This window comes from Balearica regulorum, chromosome 5 (genome assembly GCF_011004875.1).
Source record: "Balearica regulorum gibbericeps isolate bBalReg1 chromosome 5, bBalReg1.pri, whole genome shotgun sequence".
Classification (NCBI taxonomy): Eukaryota; Metazoa; Chordata; class Aves; order Gruiformes; family Gruidae; genus Balearica; species Balearica regulorum.
The window spans coordinates 5,064,985-5,084,199 of NC_046188.1; the positions used below are offsets into that span (position 1 = coordinate 5,064,985).

At 39.0% G+C, this 19,215-nt stretch overlaps 1 protein-coding gene across 2 annotated transcripts in view; it reads left to right on the plus strand.

Moving 5' to 3' along the window:
• PELI2 (pellino E3 ubiquitin protein ligase family member 2) overlaps positions 1–18,909 on the plus strand; it is a 78,195-nt gene extending 59,286 nt beyond the window's left edge. For both annotated transcript variants that reach the window (XM_075753258.1, XM_075753259.1), the window contains exons 3-6: positions 5,998–6,099; positions 12,961–13,158; positions 13,831–14,019; positions 16,923–18,909. In XM_075753258.1, the coding sequence (XP_075609373.1) occupies positions 5,998–6,099; positions 12,961–13,158; positions 13,831–14,019; positions 16,923–17,489 (1,056 nt within the window). In that variant the 3' untranslated portion in view covers positions 17,490–18,909. The remainder of the gene's footprint in view (positions 1–5,997; positions 6,100–12,960; positions 13,159–13,830; positions 14,020–16,922) is intronic.
• The last annotated feature ends 306 nt before the right edge of the window (positions 18,910–19,215 follow it).

Below are 19,215 nucleotides of genomic sequence, written 5' to 3' on the forward strand. Positions count from 1 at the left end.
GTTGGTAACCACAATAACGCCAAGTCCCTCATGATCTTTGGGGAGCTAGCTAGGCACAAGTGAACTGTGAAGTTTAAATTTCCAAATGCAGAGTGCTTTTTTTTCTTGGAAACATTGTTTGCAGTCTAGAAGAAAGTGGTAAAATCTCCATTTCTAGAAGTGGATAGATCTGCTCCCTGCAAGCCTTGTAAGCAGCAGCCTGTGAGAATTTTGGGATCTGCTTCTCTAGTTCATTGACACAGCCCTTATACAGGTTTGATGTAATAGCGTTAAGTTAATGTAGTCATGCTGTGAGCTCCTGACCTGTTCTTGAACTCTTGGTCTGAAGATGACTTAAGAGAAATGAGCAACTTTATCAGTGTCAGTGTGCGGGAGAGCGCTGCGGTGCACCAGAAGATGCTCCTAGATAGGGAACGTTTGTCTGAGGGTAGGTACAAAGTCTATGTAGTAGATAAATGTAGAATCTCTTACTAAAACAATTAGTATAATTGCGGGGGGAGGGAATACGTGTGTACTTTGCAAGCCTTTCTTCAGGTTTGATCCTGTATACCCTGTGTACTCCATATCGTCTGTTGTTGGTCAAAACAATGGCATGCTTATTACAGAAGACAAACTTTAAGAATATTCACGAGGTCATCACAATGTGCAAAGAAGAAACTTTCAGAGCTCACAAAGAACAGCCCATTAAAAAGGAGTGCAAGGAAAATGCAGGTTTTCTTCTTGCACTTGGATAAATCCAAACACGGGTGTAGTTACTGTCTTGAAAAAGAATTCCATCTGAGGTCAGGCCTTTTGTGTGCTCTTGCAGAAGGGTTGGTCTGCTGCCGTGTTGCCTCCTTGTGGCTTGCTGGTTGATAAAGGCATTTCTGGAGATGTTTGACACTAATCTGTCATTGTGCAGCAGGAAACGGTTAAAGTTTTTCAGATGTACTGACCTTTCTGCTCATTTCCAGGGCAGTAGCCACTTATGCTGTCTGGCTCAGAGCGGTGGCACTTGCAGTGGAGTGGCGTCAGTGCAGTGTGTGCTCCTGAGTAATGCTGTGTGTTTGCAAATGTGGTGGTGTGCATCGCTGCCAGTCGCTTGGGCCTACATCCAATCCGCTGAAGACTTTTTTTTGGTTGTTTTGCGTTCCCTCCCTTTTTTCTGTATCTCTGCTAAAAAAGCAGAGTGCTAAGAAATACTGTTTTTTTAAAAAGGTTTTTTTTTATTCCCTTTACCTGCAAGGTGGTTTTATATGTGGGGTGAGGGAATTGTACTTTCTCACTTCTCAAAATGGTGGTAAAACTGATAGCAGCTACCTTTCCAGAGAAAGGAGTAGTGAGCAAAGAACTCAGGTGGGCTGGGATGTTCCCGGGGCTGGCTGAGTTGCAGCGTTGCTGCTGGGAGAGCAGTCTCTGTTTGATCTTAGCTCCTCTGAGACCTGACAGATTTGTAAGCCATAGCCTTTAGCTGCTGCTTTGATTGTGAGTGCAGAGTGCTGGAACGAGGTTTTGTTCTCAAAACAGAGAGAAAGGAGTAAGAATGAAAAGTGTGTGTAAGGAGGCAGGGGAAAAACCACGGCCAAGTGTAATTCCAGCCAGCAGGAAGGATATAACTGAAAACTTGAGCTACTAGCAAAGTTTAAAAATAATAAATTGCTTAGGCCAAGTTAGCGTGGGAGTGAGATAGTGGGCCTTTTCAGATGCAGCTCCTTTCAGTCTTTAATAATGCATGGCAGTTTTGATGATCCTAAATCACTGGAGCACAAATCTCAAGGCAGTGGGCGTAGCTGTGGGGCTTACTTTGTGTGATGGGGAGGAGAGGAGCCTTCCTGTTACGGTGAACTGGCTCAAAATAGTGAGGCTTGGAGCTGCTGCACGCCATCCTCCAACCTGTAAGCCCTGTGGAGATAGATGGATTACTGTGCAAACACGAGCTCTGTCTTGGAAAGACACTGGGGAAATCTGTCCTTTCATGCCAAGCGGAATATGGCACCTCAGGTTTCCCTTGTTGCTTTCATTTGAACTTTATTTAAAGTCCCTCAGCACCAGTGTGGATGTAGAGTCACTAGCAGTGGAATTATTCTAGAAAAATCTCTTGTTGCTGTTATTTGTTCCCTCTTTTCCTCCACAGGGTTTTTGTCAATTAGTCTCCACTTTGCTATCTGTTTCCTCCAAAGGGAATTACTTGAATTCAGCAGCTTGAGACAGTTAACGATATAAAACAAACTGGTGTGTAGGTGGCTGAATTAATCTAGCCTGTATCTCTCTACCAGCATTCCTGCTGGACAAGAGATGGCATATTCTATGGCTAGTCTGGAGCCACAGGTTTCTGATTTGTTTGGCAGGCTCAGGCTATATATGTTAGCAAGATTTTTCCAGCACTTGTTTCTGCTGGGAACTAATTTTAGGTGGGTTTTTCCTCCTATGCTCAATTGCTGATTTTCATTAAACTTTTAATAGCCTAAAAGCTGTGAGAGAACTGCTCTCAAATTAAGGTGATGTTGGCCCACACACTCAAAAGTTTGAGTACAAGCTTTGAAAATATGCATTATTGCTCTGGTTGATCTTGGCAGCACTGGGGTGGAGGTGAAGAGATAGAGGTAAGGTTTAGTGCCTGGTTTTTGTTCTTTTGTGTTTTAGTTCTGGCCTGGAAGGTGGACGTGATGATGTGCAGCCTGAAACTCTGACATCATCTGCTAGAACTTGTGATGCTGCTGTATGGCTTGTGAGAATCACGGCTTTTCTCACAACTTCGCAGTAGTGCAATTATGTGACAATATCAAGGTTGTTTTTTTGGGGGGAAATCCTACTGGCAGAAAAAAGTCTAGAAATTTGAATGCTAAAAGCAGTAAAAAGGCAACCTCACTATTTTGGTTGCTACAAACCACTTGTAAAGGGGTTGGGGCAATCAGTCTCCAGACTTTTTTGGGACTTAAAATAGTGTGGTTCTGTAGTTCCTCAAGCTGTCAAAATCCTTCATGATTTTGCCTGTGGCTGCATTCCACTTCAATACTGTTTTATTAAGATACTTACCTTTCACTTGTCATAGCCATTGTGAATAGTTCATGGTTTTGTGTAGTTCCTGAAATACTGTTACTTTTTTTTTTTAAACTTGGAAGTGGCTGATTGCTTTGAGACCAGCAATTAATATGCCTGTAAAATGTCTGAATTGGAGCAACTGTTGGCACTGACCAGTCTGTGAAAGCACACAAGTTGAAACATTTCTCATGATGTTCTTAGCTTTTTGAAAAATGATTACACAATTTCAGGAAATAAAATGAAACGAAGCATTTCACCCTGAAAAGAAGTGGATTTAAATACTGGAAAACAAAGAGGAAGGGAAATAATATGAGGAAGAAAAGTTGGGAAAAGAAAAGAAAAGAAAAAGGTTATGTCTTACTCTAGTTCAGAGGAGATACTGACCCTGGTCAACCTAATGGGAATTACTAACATACCTAAGCCCTAATTCTGTAGGCGTAGGACATGACCTTACTAAGTAATTCTGGAAGTTCTTACCTTTCCCTCCTCCTTGGTTTTTCCATCAGACTGTGAAACTTTCAGTTTTGGGTCTCAACAAAGCTTCCATTTGATCCAGTATCTTGTTTGACAATAGCATAAGCTTAGGGCACGCATCCGTGCCTGGGAATTTTACCTGGTTGCTGGTGGTCCGTGCTGCACACCTAAAGCCAGGACCATCACGTTAACAGTTGCTGATGAGCCTGTCCTCCGTTGCATCCTCAGCTGCAACACAGTTTTGTGGAAATGAAGGAAATTTTTGTGTGTGAAAGCTACTACTTTCTAATTGAAATGATGATATCTGATGATATGAATATAAATTGATTATTGCCATATTGTGTTCAAAATGCAAGGTGTAAGGGTCTCCTGTACATCACTTTGTTTCACTTATATTCTAGGCACACCTGAGACTGCTCAGGACTTGAGATCCCCTTGTTAGTGGTCAAACGCATAGAGCAAGAGCTCATGATACATGCTTCAGACCTACAGTTCACTGTCCTAGCAGGTCACAAAGTGTTAGTGACTTCATTTGAATTGCATCTTGAGATGCTAATTGTTCTCGCAACATACTGTGTGCCTGTGTAGTGGTTATTACAAAACACTATAAATTTAAAATGGGAAATTTAGAATCTGCGTACAGCTGATGTATGCTTAGCTCACTTTTCAGCTGTTAGAACTGTTGGAACAAAATCAGGGAAACTGGACTTTATGACTTGAAGTTTTGTTAAAAGCTTCATTGCAGGAAAGAAAGTACTGGAAGGGACAGGGAAAGGTCATCTTGCCCACTCCTTTGCCTCCAGGTATTATCACCTAAGCCTAAAACTTTAGCAGGTGTCGGAGCTGCTAAGAGCTTTCAGCAAGAGGCATGTTGTAAATCTAATCTCTAATCTGTTGCTGTAAATGCCCGCAGTTTACAAAAAAATTAATTATTTCATATGTTGTTTCAGTAATTCTATGTCAAATATTTTTGCTAATCCTTAGTAGGTTTTTAGTATGCACGTAGGTGTTTTTAGTACCTCCAACATTAGTAAGACTTTTAATGATTTGTTTAATAATTGATCTGTAGCTTTGGGATCATTTAGACTTTTGTGAGAGATGACAGACAGATGAGGAGAATATATTTAGCTGCTTAGTTTAATCATCTCTATCTGTGAATTTTGCAGGTGAAGAGCAGCATCAGAGAATGGAGCTAGTGAAGGAACCTCTTCTAGAAAATTACCCCCTGTAGCAGAAAACTGAAGAAAGCTTTAATTAACCTATTAATTCAATACTTAAGAGTCTGCAAAGTGTTTTCTGAGCAGTAACGGTCATTACCTTTCATAATTGTGTGCAGTTATATGGACCTTATATTTACATACATTTCCCTGTTAGCCAAAGAATTAGTTTCTCAGCTTGTTTCCCTGTCCTGAAGCTTTTACTGGTGCATTTACATTGTACAGCTAGTGCAATTGCAGTTTGACATCGCTTAATCATTTGAAGTGAGTGTTAATCTTTAAGCTTGAGAAATGATCATCAGTGCCACAAAGATTTTTTTTGTACGCTGAGTCTCGGAGGTTCTGAAAGGATCGCAGTACCCCTTCTTACCGCTGTCTGCTGTCACAACTGTGCTGTGTATTCATTTATCAAGGAAAACTGGTTCGTACTGTTTATTTCCGAGTTTGGACCGCTCTTGTGTTGGGGTGATGTCTGTTGTGTTTTCTGAAGTAGTTTCTGGACTAGGAAAAAGATAACTGGACTTCTTGAAAAAGACAACCTAGAGAAGTAAACCTGGGAAGTCTTAAGAAATGAAGAATTCAGTCTTAGATACAGCAGAATAACAGTTGTCCTCTTCTAGTCTTGTTTTGAATACTATTTAGTCTTTGATGCCATATCTATAGAGATCAGTTTCCTTTGACAGGAAGTAAGAAGTACCCTTTAATGAGGAAAAACAGGGTGAAAGTGCTCGCTCCTAATCACAATTTACATAAAATTGCGAGGCTCTTCTTGATATAACTAGAAATCTACTTAATTGCAATGATATCCCTGAAATCGTGGCACTCTTAACTGGAAATCAATTGTATTGCTCACTTGCTTAAAAACAAAACAAAGCAAACACGCGCCCCCACCCCCACACACACCCCTCCAAAAAAAACACCCCAAAAACCAAATCCCAGATAAACCAAGGAACCTTAAACCCCAAGTCTTTGCTGGGGTATAAGTTCTGTGACGGTTAGGAACTTACTATAATTTCAGAGAGGAAACCATGTCTTTGGAGTCTAAACTATGAAAATGGTAGGTACTGGGTACCTCTGAACTAGAAACAAACAAGTGCAGCTTGGGGTTTACCATTAAAAATGAAACAAAAAATCCTACTGTATGTGTTTACCCAGCCTTGTAATACAATGTTACAATACACTGCTTTTCCTGATCATAGTAAAGGTGTTTATGTAGTGAAATGAACTTGATTATAATATTTATGTGGAAGCTGTGTATAATAGACTTTTTTTTTTTATTCAACAGGCGATCAGCTGTAAAGGTCAGCACAGTATCTCTTACACACTATCCAGAAACCAGACTGTAGTAGTGGAGTATACTCATGATAAAGATACAGACATGTTTCAGGTAAGACTCTATGCAATACATGCATTGGTTTTTAAAAGCAATTATATTCTTCTGGGTGTTCTTTGTGATCTGTGGAATTTTCATGGTTGAACCGAGTTGCATTAATATGGGAGCACTTGAAATTTTGCATTGTCTGCTCTTCTCAAACCAGTGTCAGCATCCATTAATATCCTTACTGCTTATACTGTACTCTGTTTTTTTTCTGCAAGGACTGTACAAATAGTGCTAGAAAGCAATGTGTGCTCTGTTTGAATTCATGAACAAGCACAAGAATGCACCCCCCCACACACCCTGCAGTTAATCAAGTCGCTGGAATAAAAAGGAAATGGATAGGAGTAGGACATGGGATGAGGAAGGTAAAAGAAAAGGTAGAGGGGGAAATATGGGAGCTGTGCACTAAAGGAGACAAAGTGGTGGTAGAATGATAAAAAAACCACTTCCTGAAGGGTGTGTAGATATATCAAATGGTGTAAGGGACTGTGCTGTGTTTCTCTAAGCTATCTTATATTCAACATGTTCTTACTCTCCTGTGTATACGTTTGTGTTTTTCTGCATCATCTAGCATTCTGGTAACCTAAGTTATTTTATTGGGCAATACTTATTTTTATATATAATAAGAGAGCACAAATTCTGTACAAACTTAAACCTCAAGCTGAGGGAACAACACAAACTTTTCCAATCAAGACTAATTGAGTCTGTCTTGTCAGTGACCTCTGTAATTAGAGCATCTTCTTATGAATTGTTATCCCTCCTCATGCAGTCTTTCATATTTAGAAGGATCAGCAATTGAATGCTGTTGACAGAAGAGGAAATGGCTCTATCAAGATGAAAATGCGTTTGCTTTATGTGGCTTCTTTTTTTTTGTTCTATATAAAATTTTTACTAGTGTGACTTTGGAACGATTAGGTTCAAATAGATTGATAAAAACCAGTCATGTTCATGTGGTGCTGCATGAATAGGTAGTTAGAAAAGGATCACACAGCTAGAGTGAACTGAAATAGGTTTTTCTATGTTAACTAGTAAAAGGAAAATGTAACCCATCCTTTTGGGTTACTGTCTGATACTTGTTTATCTCTGCAAGGTGCTTTTGTGCCTTGAGTAGCTCCAGTGAAACTTTTTCTGTATGTAAATTTTGAAAAAAACATTTTTGAAAGGTGGAATTTTTCTACTTGTATACACTAAAAAATGAATAAAGAGTTGCAGCTGTTTTTCTGGTCATATTTTATAGACAGTGCTTTTCTCGATTGCATAATATCCTAGTGGTAGTTACATCTTTTACTTGGGGGTAGATGTTGATAAAAAATTAGGTCAGTTGAGGTGCTTAGCTGTCACTCGAATGAAATCTGGCAGCCTGAGGTGAGGAGATCCAGCACAGGCAAAGCAGTGCTCCACAGACCGCACTTCAGGTGACCCCTAAGGCAGTAGGTTAAGGGAGCTAATTAAGGATGCTTTGAATCTAAAGCAGAGCTTTGGCTCAGTGGGGAATGGACTGGCTAAGCATAGCATAGCCCAGCTAACAACGGATCTTCTCCTGCTCCCCTTCAGGATCCGTTGATGCTCAGTAGAGGAGGAATTTGCACAGGGTAGTACACTTGAGCCTGGACTGCGCTGCCTGACCCAGAGACCTACTGCACTTCCATGGCTGGCACATCTCTTACTGCCACAAGCATAGATCATGCTTTCTCCTTCTGGCAGCTCTCAGGTGCCTGGTGAAATGTCACAAAAGCCCTAATTTTGGCCCATGTACTAAATCACCTGTGAGAGGCTGCCTATGGTTCAGGCAATTATCTACCATACATTTGTAGTTACATGACTGGTTTGGCTTGTAACGGGTCAAGCCATCCCATCTTAATAACAGTAAAAAGTTTTGAGCTGAATTTTGTGTTGGTAGAGTGTCTCCGCCCTTCTGGTGCCCCCTCAAATGGCTAATGTATTGGGGTTGAAGCTTCCATGTTGTTAAAATTCCTCTTTTCAGTGCAGTCTGTTTATTCTGTCTTGAGATGTGCAGACTGTCGTGCTGTGACTTGATCTCAGCTTCACCTCAAGCACTGTGTCCTGGTTCATGTTTCCACTCTCTGTAGCTGTCTTCTGAAAATCACACTGCAAGTGTTGGCCTGATAGCTGTGAGAATGGGAAGAGAAATAGTCTGGTAGAGTGTGGCAATATTTTGCTGCTCAAGTGATGCCAGACAGCAACTGAAAAGATTTCCATTATTGAGATAAGCTATTAGGTTTTAATTCTCAGTAATCTGATTGTAAGCAGTCAGAGAAGAGTTACTTGAGGGCTGTTTTGTGCTGCCCTGTGGTATGTGATGGCAAATTCCACATTGTCTTTATTGATCCACAGAGTAAAACCTGACTGTTGATCAAGTGTTGCTTGAATAGACAGTCCTTGGAGTTTGCTGTTTTCTTTTCAAATGTGTTTTCCTGGCTTTTGCAGAACACTGGCAAGGATGTGGAAGCTGAAAAGGGAAGGATAATGCCTGGACCACAGGATTATCTTGAGGCCTCTTCTTGGCTGCTGATAACATGTATTATGTTAGGCAAATCACTTAGCTCTTCTTTTTTTTTTTTTTTTTTTTTAAATCTCAATCTTCCCCTCTGTAAGATGGGATAGTAGCACTGCATAACTTCACTAAGATAACCATAGTAAGGAATGTGAGAAGCTTGGAATGGCGGTTGTTAGTAACACCTTAGTCAGTGAGACCTGAAATAGGAAAAAGGGATGGCAGAGGTCTTTGTTTTCTTGGTCAGGGTACCATTTATAACCTGTGAGGACTGAATCCATTTGGTTAGAGCTGATTTCCTGTGAAAATGAGAGAGATTCACAGTTTGAAAAAAGCTGCCACCTTTTTCCTGCTTCTACTTTGAGAGTGTGTTGTCAGCCTTCCTCTTTGAAGGAAAACATGAGAAATGTATTGCTTACTTGTATTCTGCAATTTTTCCACAAACAAACTGGAAAATTTTGAAGATTGCAAACCCAGAATAGCTTTTTCTTTTATGCTTTCCAAGCTTGTAACCAAACAGAAGCATGAGTAGACACTTATCGGAAGTGAGACACATATGGAAAATATGGGGAGACTATATAAGGGGCAGTAAAGAAATTCAGAAGGCATTGAAGAGCAGTGTTCAGACTGTCTAAATGCCAATTTTCTTGACATTTTCCATAATAAAATGAAAATGACCATAGTTTCATGCGTATAACTTAGCAGTTAATGAGTGGTTTAAATCACCATACACGTACTCTACCTGCTTCCCCTGTGCAGACACACATCATGTGTTAACCATGCAGGTTATATGCATATTCAGTGGATGCAGCATGATGAAGTTTTATATAGGAGTCATCCTACCGCCTGTTCTACTAGCTCTTTTCTGAAGATAACATGAAGAGTTATTTACAAGTAAGCATACTCTTTTGAGTGTTTGAAAATACTAAAGTGCTAACCAGGAATGTTCTTCTTTCTTGAAAGCTGGAAACAATGTAGAAATGGGTGGTCTTGTCTTCCCAGCTTACTTGTATCCTTGTGTCACTTGACAAACATCTGCTGCTGTGGATCCCTTTAACAAAAGTGGCTTCACAACCTCCTGCAACAGGGATTTGAAACTTGGAGGTGTTCAGCTGCTTTGGGAGGTTGTCCTGGACATCTGATAGGATTCTGTTCTTTTGTTCTGTACTTGGTTTTGGGAATAGGCTTTTTTGGTTTTCTTTTTTTTTTTTTTTTCCCTTCACTGTACTTCTTCTGCCGTGTTGTGTGTGCGGGTTTTCTTCCTTAACATAACTCAATAGTGAAATTTCTGTACAAAAGCTATTGTACAGCTTTGTCTTAGTGACATACAGATCAGATGTCTTCATGTAATAACAAAAAGAATGTAGTAATATGTTCAATCTGGCATCTCCCAAAGTCTATATGCTGCAGCATCTATATGCTGTTAAAAATGAAGATTTTTCTTCAGAGTTTAGTAACCATTCTGTTGATGATGCATCAGTTGGAGTAGAACCTGTTCCTTCATGTTTTGATTGGATGAGAATGGGTCAATTATACCTGTTCATACCACTACAAGGAACCACAATGTGTAGCCAGTACCTTAAATAACTACAAGTTTATACAAGGACCAGGTACATTCATTAAGAATTGGATTATTTTTTTCTGAAGAACAGGCCTTCAGAAGATGTATGGTCCAATTCTCCCTATCATTGGAGGGAAATTCTCTTGAAGACCAAGAATCTGCAGCTGTTAAATTATCTGCTGGCAGGTTGTCTGGTTTTGTGTTGTCTCAGGAGTGAGCATTTTTAATAGCACTTCTTTGATTGACGGTAGACACTAGCAAATTGATTGACTGCCTGGCTTTTACACAGCTTTTAACAATAACCTGTAGTGTAGACAACAGAAACTGTCTTATGCATCAGTTGGAAGATTTATGATTTGTTATAGGAAGTAACTTAGTGAAATAATATAGAATATGATACAGTTAACAAGAAGAGTCCCAAAATATAGCCTGAAATTACTAAAAGGAATAAAGTCTTCTGTGCTACAGAGGAAAATGGAAGAAAAATGAGTAATAAAGTCTGAAGAGTAGCTTTGAATAATGGAAGTAGGTCTGTAGTCTGACTGCAACATCAGATAAGTTAAAATTTTTGGTGGGTAAATGTTGGTAGCATCAAATTCTTCATTTGTTCTTGAGGGGCTTTCTTTTCCGATGATCTCCAACACAAAATTTTGAGTTTATACAGAGCATAGAGAAATTGCCATGTTTTGAAGGGAGCTTCAAATAATTTCTAGTGTTGAAATGTAGCGCAATACATGGGACTGACCCTCTAGAAGGCTTTTGCAAGAGGAAAAAACAAACAAAAGAAAACCAAATACTTAAAATATTTGACATAGACATACTTGTGACACAAATGAGATATATAAATAAATGTTTGCTTAAAATATTAAATGTAACTTCAGAAATTTTAAAAACCACATGAAAGCTTTGTATATAGATTTTAATGCTTATATCCAAACATATTCGGATTTCATGTTGACTGATAGTATTGTATGGAAGACTGGGAGCAAACGCTGGCGTGTTTTGTCATCCTTTAAGGGAAAATAAGGCAGATTTTTCTCTAATTGCATCTAAAAGCATTGCGTGATCTATTTGAGAGACTGTAACAGGCAAAAATTTGTTTTGAACAAATTTATTTCATGTTCATTATTGATTAACTTAAAGGACTTCACATACAGAGAGAGAATAATCAAAAGTTTATGAATAAGCTTCCTGCTGCTGGTCGGTGCTGAGTCTTAGCAGGAATTCCATTGGATAGGAAATAGAAGCCTGTTAGAAATAATAATGTAAAAGGAAGAAGAATATACCTTTAAGTTTTAGCTTCAACACATCAAGTTATATAAATCAGAAATGTCCTGTGTTAAACAGTTTCTAAATTCTGTCTTGGATTTTCTTGTAGTCACTTGAAAAATTGAAAAATTGTAGTCACTGTGAAAAATAGAAGTGCATACTTTTGTTTAGGCCTATTTTAGTATTTCCTTGGCGCTTCTGCAGTAAGCTCATCACATTTTATACTTGGGTTGAGACCCATGATATGGAGAAAGTAACTGGATGTGTCACTTGAACACGTCGAAATTCATGTCTTGAGTTTAACGCTGCAAAGTAGAACTGAAAGCAGAAAAGTACGGGAGAGATCCCTGTACTGTTGCTGTCATGTCAGTTGTGATGAGGGTTAAGTATTAATAATATCACTTTCCCTGACTCATGAATAATGTTTCTTTACAGTTAATTTAGTTTGCAGAGCTGTTTGTTTATGATGGAACCATACATGTCTTCCCATAGTTGGCTTTGAAGAACAAGAAGCTAAGCAGAATGTCACTTCTTGGGGGACCATAAGATCATGTTTAGTGAGGAGGTTATTTTATATAAATGTAGATGCCTGATATTGAAGGTAGTTTAATGTGAAGAATATTCTTAATTTTTTACTGTTTGATCACAAGGTGCCTATAAAATGGATATTCCACTCCTTGTTCCTCAGCTCCACTTTCCCGGTTGGTGTAACACTAATTTGCCTATAGAAGTATTGATAAAGTCTCACTGTATGTTTGATTGGGAATCAGAGCCCTCTGTCCACTTTGTAATGAAGTTTTCTGTTCCAGATGCCTAGATGTTTCCAGTGTTAGAATTAAACTTTATAGATGTCAAGACAGAAAAATAGTCTTGTCTGCTGATCAGCTGTGTTTTATTTCTGCTGAAGAAAGTTTTTTAAATTTAGTTTTTTAAATCTCTTTAGTCATGCACATGCATGATTAGCAATAAATTTAATCATATTGTGGGTTTTACCTGAAAACTCTTCTATTCTGAAAACGTGAAGGTAGGTAGCTTTTTGTTATGATGTATCAAAATAACCAAGTTCTGGATCTAAAAAAGTCCTTTATTTTCATGGCAAATTAACTTGGAACTAGAAATATGAATAAAACTTGTCATTTCAAGCTAGCATTTTCTCAGTTGACAGAATTTTGTGGTAAGTAATTTGCTGTGGTTGGCTTATGAAATACCAAGGTGATAATACTTTCATGCTGTTGACAATACTCAATCAAACAATTCATTCCAGCTGTGCTGGCAAGCATGTACGTCAGTTGTAGTAAGAGAAGATTTGTCATGCCATGTCAGTGATGTATTTGTGCCTAGGACCAATGTGAAAATACAGATTAGTCTCTGGTTGGATCTTGCCATCCAAAAAATCAGTAGTTTACTGATGTCATCAACATTATGTTGGCCAAGCTGTGTCTTTAATGCTTGATATTTTTATGGCTCTTTCTAATTATACCATTATCTTTTTTTTTTTTTTTTTTTTTTTTTTTTTTTTGCACAGGTTGGGAGGTCAACAGAAAGCCCCATAGACTTTGTAGTAACAGATACTATTTCTGGAAGTCAAAATAATGATGAAACCCAGATTACACAGAGCACCATATCGCGTTTTGCATGCAGGATTGTTTGTGACAGGAGCCCACCGTATACAGCAAGGATTTTTGCAGCTGGATTTGACTCATCTAAAAATATATTTCTTGGTGTAAGTACTACTAAATATTATGTACAAACAAACTGGGTTTTATTCTCTTATTTTCAAGCCCCCAAATTTCCTTGTACTAGTTGATAACTTACGCGGTTGTTACACTTTTATTACTCCAGTGTACTAGCTGCAGTGTTAAGTACAAACTGCAGTTTTATGTGCCTGATTTATTACCAGCATGGACTCATGGTCATAATTGTCTTTAACAATGAAGCTCTACTTTAGTAACTGTTAGTGGATTTTCTTTAGGCTTGTTTGATGTTCACAATGAGTATCAAAAATATAAGCCGCTGTTGCAGTTCCGAGCACTGAAGACCAAGGAGCCACATCAGCTGCGTTATGGAAAAAGATGTGCCTGTTGCAATGGTATTCCATTAGTTAGGAGTATGCTACTGACCCTTGAGGCCTTAACTCTTAACCTGACCTGTGGTCAGAGGCACTCAACTGAGTTAAAAATAATAATATTTAAGATAGAGTAGTAATTGAAGATGTATAAGCAAAAGATGGTACGAGTCTGGCACAAGGTATTCTTAAAAATGCTTCTCTTGTATATCTATGTCTAAGCGCTACCAGCCAGTGAGGAAATGTTGTGTTTTAGATAGTACTAGTAAAACTTTAGTCCATAACCTTTTAGACAAACACTTTCTTTTCTGGGGTGGTTGTCACATGCAGGAAAAAGCAGCAAAGTGGAAAAATCCTGATGGCCACATGGATGGATTGACAACTAATGGAGTGCTGGTCATGCATCCAAAAGGAGGGTTCACTGAGGAGTCCAAACCTGGAGTGTGGCGGGAAATCTCTGTCTGTGGTGATGTGTACACTCTTCGGGAAACCAGATCTGCTCAACAAAGGGGGAAACTGGTAAGTTGAAAGTAACTGGTAATTAAAACAAAACAAGGGATACTTGTTTTCCTGGCATTGAATGAAGTCAGTTGTCAGGTGACTGCAGAGTAATGACGTCCCTGGGTAGTGAGCACTGAAATCATGTGAGTCCATGTGTGTTACAGTAGATTCTGTAAAGCTATTCTGTTTCTGCTTATGCAGGAGAGTACTCTTTTTAAGTTTTCTGCTCATGTCACTTTTCCAACTGAAAGAGCACAGAGTGTAAAACCTAAATAAACTTTACTCTTGAATCTCCAGCTCTGAAAGGTTCTCCTGGGACATGGGGACATCTGGAAGTTACTGCATAGGGAGCTGTCTTTTGTAGTACTATCTTAAAAGTCCAGTTGCATGCAAAACAAGTTTGGATAACACAGCTTCTGTTTAATTTACCTGCCACTAGGAAGATGAGAAGCCCTGCTAAGTATATTCCTGTTCTACCCTGCGAAGCAGGATGGGCTTTGCCTTTACCAAAATTGAGATATTTCAGCTGCCACAGAGACCATACATAACCAGGAGAGGTTCCCCTGAAAGAATGTGTCCACTTCTCCATAGAAGATGGAAGGGAATTCCCTCAGTGGTCTGGTTCTTTCCCCTTCCCAAGGTTTGTGGAGCCTAGGAGGAAGAATGCTGTCATCGCCTTCCTTCTTCGCCCTGCCCTCAAAGAAAGTCAAACAACAACACACATAAGTAGCCCAGCGAAGTATGCAGACAGCCGTATTCCCACTTGGGCAGATGAGCTTTCCCAGAAGTCCTCCTTGTCTCTGGGTAGGTTAGAATGCTGTGCTGCCTGCAGACCTGGAAAAGCCTTCGTGGTTCACCCCTTCTGCTCTTTGTTAGGATTCAGGAAGTCAGAGGATGTTCTTTTGCAACTTTATCACTCAGCTGCTACAGTTTGAAGGCAAGAAAGGGTTCATGGTGTGGGAGAATATCCTTGTCATCTTCATGTCAGAGTTGTTTTTGTGCTGCTGCCTTGAGTTCCCGTGAGCTTGATGGTGGTGTGTTAGAGGTATCCCACATACGTGCCCTGAACTGACTTGCCAGCTTTGCCATTGGCCGTGCAGAATACTGACTGCTTAAAGGAGTTAGGAAAATGGAGTTTGAATATTTGGTTGCGCTTTCAGTAGACAGCCTGCAGTACATAAACTGCTTTGTCACTTTAATGGTGGCAGGCAAACATTGCCTCGGGGACTAGGACAGATGATGTTGCAATTGTGCCCTTTGTATGTGGTTAGCAAACCACCTTTTAGTGCTGCTAAAGAAAAGCAGTACTAAAACAAATACATTCCCTTCCCTGCATCCAAAATGATTTGAATTCTCATTTGAATAAAATTACATGGCACACTGGTATTGATGTGATCGGTATTTGTTGATTGGGTTCATAAAACCAAAAGCACACTGTGTAATGAATTGAACACATTGCATATGAGAAAGCTTTTTGCTTTGCTGTTTGTGAAGGAATTATCTGAAAAGTGCATCATAGCAAGGCTTCTCTCATTTCTATGTGAACCACTGAATTTTTCTGCTGAAAGTACTTTACACTGGTGACCTCTTGTCTGTATTGTGCCAGCTAGGTGTTTTGTGCAAGGATGATCCACAGTTAATCTGTGAATTTAAACTGGATTAAAATGTAAATGCCAAATTGGTTGTCACTCATAGTATTCTTAGGCAGATGTGATGATTTCATGTGACCTACTTAATGTATTTGTTTGTATTTGGGTACTTGTTTCACCTTAGTGCTATTTTCTACCTACTTTCTATGTATAAAGCCAGGCAGTAGGTCTGTTTTCCTCTTTAATGTCATAAAGAACCCTTTTAATATATATTCATCATTACTGAGCTGGTAGCAATAGCACAAGTTGCTTATATGTTTGTGACATTAAAATAAATTAAAGAGTATTTCAGCAAAGTACAACATGTGTTTGGCATAATCTCTTGAAAATGTTTTAAGTACCTGCTTTTAGTCGGATGAGAGAAGCCTTTAGGCAGTGCACATTGGGGCTGTATTTGCACGGAATACCTCATTAAATGAAGGGCCTAACTAGTTGGGGTGGTTAATTGTTCAGAAGTTGAGCCTGTGCGGCTTCAGTTGAAGAACTCATCACTTGAGAAATTGAACTGGTAATTCATTCTGCTGTAACAATAATCTATATAAGTATCTGTGTGCGTAGCTAGTATGCCATTTGCCATTTATCCCTAATGTATCTGTGGAAGAGTTTCACTGTTGATGAGGTAGTCTGTGGGAGTTCACGCTTCTGCAAAACGTTTTACGCTTGCCGCAAGCCAAAAAAAAAAAAGGTGTCTAAGTGTCAGGACAGCTGGTCTGTCCTGGGTAGCAGTTTTTAGTCCAAAAAGGATCTTTTGCTGCCTGAGCAGCCTTTGCCAGTCTACGTGGGTAAAGAATTCCAGGGCAGCAATCTGTTAATACAGCCCTTAGGGAATGGCAAGTTTCTTCTTCAGTCTATCATGACTTATCTTAAACATGACAAAGGCATGTGAAAAATCACTATTAGAGAGAAAAAGTATCATGCTTAGAGATAGGGGGTATTTGTGAAGAAGCTGGTGATTACTAATGTAATATCTTTCCCAAAGTATTACAGGCAGGAAGACTGTGTCTAATAATTAGTATTGTCATGGCACGTAACAGTTGCAAATTTAGGACCTCCTGTACAAGCACAGAATAAGAGACATTATAACCTTAAATATAGGATAAGAGGCAAGAGATGGATTCAGGCAAATGGGGGGCCACAAGGAAACAATAAGACAAAACTAGGTAGCATGCTAAGGAAGGTAATGATTTGGTGAGAAAGAGGACACATTTACAGAACACAGTGGTCTGTAAAAGCTCTTGGGCTTAACTACTTATCCTTGTGTTCTACCACTAGGTAGAAAATGAGACCAACGTCCTGCAAGATGGCTCTCTCATTGACCTGTGTGGAGCCACCCTTCTGTGGAGAACAGCAGATGGACTGTTTCACACTCCAACTCAGAAACACATTGAAGCTCTGCGACAAGAGATAAATGCTGCCAGACCACAGTGTCCGGTTGGGTTAAACACTTTAGCGTTTCCCAGCATCAACCGCAAAGATGTGGTAGAAGAGAAGCAGCCTTGGGCGTACCTCAGCTGTGGTCATGTTCATGGCTATCACAACTGGGGACATCGCAGTGACACAGAAGCCAATGAGCGGGAATGTCCTATGTGCAGAACCGTTGGCCCCTACGTGCCTCTTTGGCTTGGTTGCGAAGCAGGCTTCTATGTGGATGCTGGTCCTCCAACTCATGCTTTCACCCCTTGTGGACACGTGTGCTCTGAGAAGTCTGCAAAATACTGGTCTCAAATCCCACTGCCTCACGGTACTCATGCATTTCATGCCGCCTGCCCTTTCTGTGCAACACAACTGTCTGGGGAACACAACTGCATCAAGCTGATTTTTCAGGGTCCGATTGACTGATATCACTTTGCAATGACCACAATAACATTTTTCTTTAACAATTTACTGTGAAGATTTTGCCACTAATTCTAGATTTTACCTTTTTTTATAATGTTATTGATAGGGTGGTAGGGTGGGGATGGGGGAACTGACAAGGAAATTGTGAGGGACTGTGGTGGAATTGGGATACATTGATACCTGGAACTTGACAGATATCAGTGGTGTTGCATGCTCAAAAGCAGCATATTCATGAAGTCTTCTTGGTCAAATGTAGTATATTTGTAATCTTTTTATTAGTACCCTGGATCAGAAAAAGGTGTCTTAATGATTTTTTTAAGCTAAGATTTTTTTAATGGAAAGGTTTTTTCTTCTAAACTTTGACAAGCCTTTAAAACCTATTTTTCAAATCTAGAAGGAACGTACAGAATGTAACTGTCTTTAATTTGAAATATGATTCAACTTGAATAGTTTCTGAAGGAGCTAATACAGAATGTGTGGACAACCATAGGTGAATGTTCACTAGAGATAATTGGATATGTAAGAGAAAAATTAGCTGCCTAAATTGTAGAGTATAAAAGCTATTAAAATATCTATTATGGTATAATGCAGCTGGCCAAAAAGGCATCAAGGATTACTTGAAACTGAGGAAATCCTGTTTGCATTGATTTCCTTTCAGTGAAATAGATATCCACTGTTCATTATGTATGGTATACGGCTGATTTTTTTTTTCTTTCTTTTTTTTCCACCCCTGTTCAACCTGCATCTGGTGAAACTGCTTTACTTTTTTACATACTTAATTCTGGGTTTTTTAAGCCAATGTTCTGTATATGTGTAGTCTGGCCTTTTTATTTTTGCTTAATTTAGCTTACCCTAACTGCTCCTTGCATGCCCAGGATCATTGGGTTAATTGAGAGGTAGCGAGCCTTTAAAAACTGCATTAATGAAGGGGTAGTGCTGCAGCAAGGCAGAAGGTTTAGGTACAACTTATACAGAACTTATTTACATAGACCTGAATTCAGGAAAGCACTTAGTTCGTGTTTAAATATAAACCCACGGACGGGACTGTTTAGATTCTCAAGTGCTTCAATGGATTGTGGTTATATGCTGTTATGTTTTGAAATAAAAAAGCAGTTAAAAATAAGGTATTTTTTAAGCTCGCTTACTAGCCAAAATGCTGTAAGGAGAGCATCGTTTCTGGTTCAGCTGAGTGTTTTTGTTCAGTTTTCAACTTGCTGCCATCTGTCACCTTTTTTTTTGCAGATTGAGATGTGTTTGTATCCTTTTTTTTTTTTTTTCAAATGTTTGCAAATCAAACAACATTCAAATGTAATCAAATATATGCACCAGGGTGGTACATCTGAAGTGGATCACTTGAAATTCCTGACTTTTTAAGAGAGCTGATAAATGTTTACTATGGAAATAATTAAATCAGAATTTCATATGAGATGTACCCCGCCCACTGTTAGTTTCATTTCATACAGAGTGATAACTCTTTGATTTGTGGTGGGTTTTTTTTTTTTTCCTTTTGCTTTCTGTACTTTTGGTATCTGAGGTATCAATCTATCCAGGTTTAAAAAAAAAAAATTGGGGAAAAAATTATGACATCTCTAGATGAAATTGATCATTCAAGCTCAGTTCTGTTTAATCAACTATAGCTTCTTGCTATATTTGTGCCCTTTGTATAAATATATAATTTATATGATTTTAATATATTCTGTATATAGATACTTGAATTGGCCTGTTCATA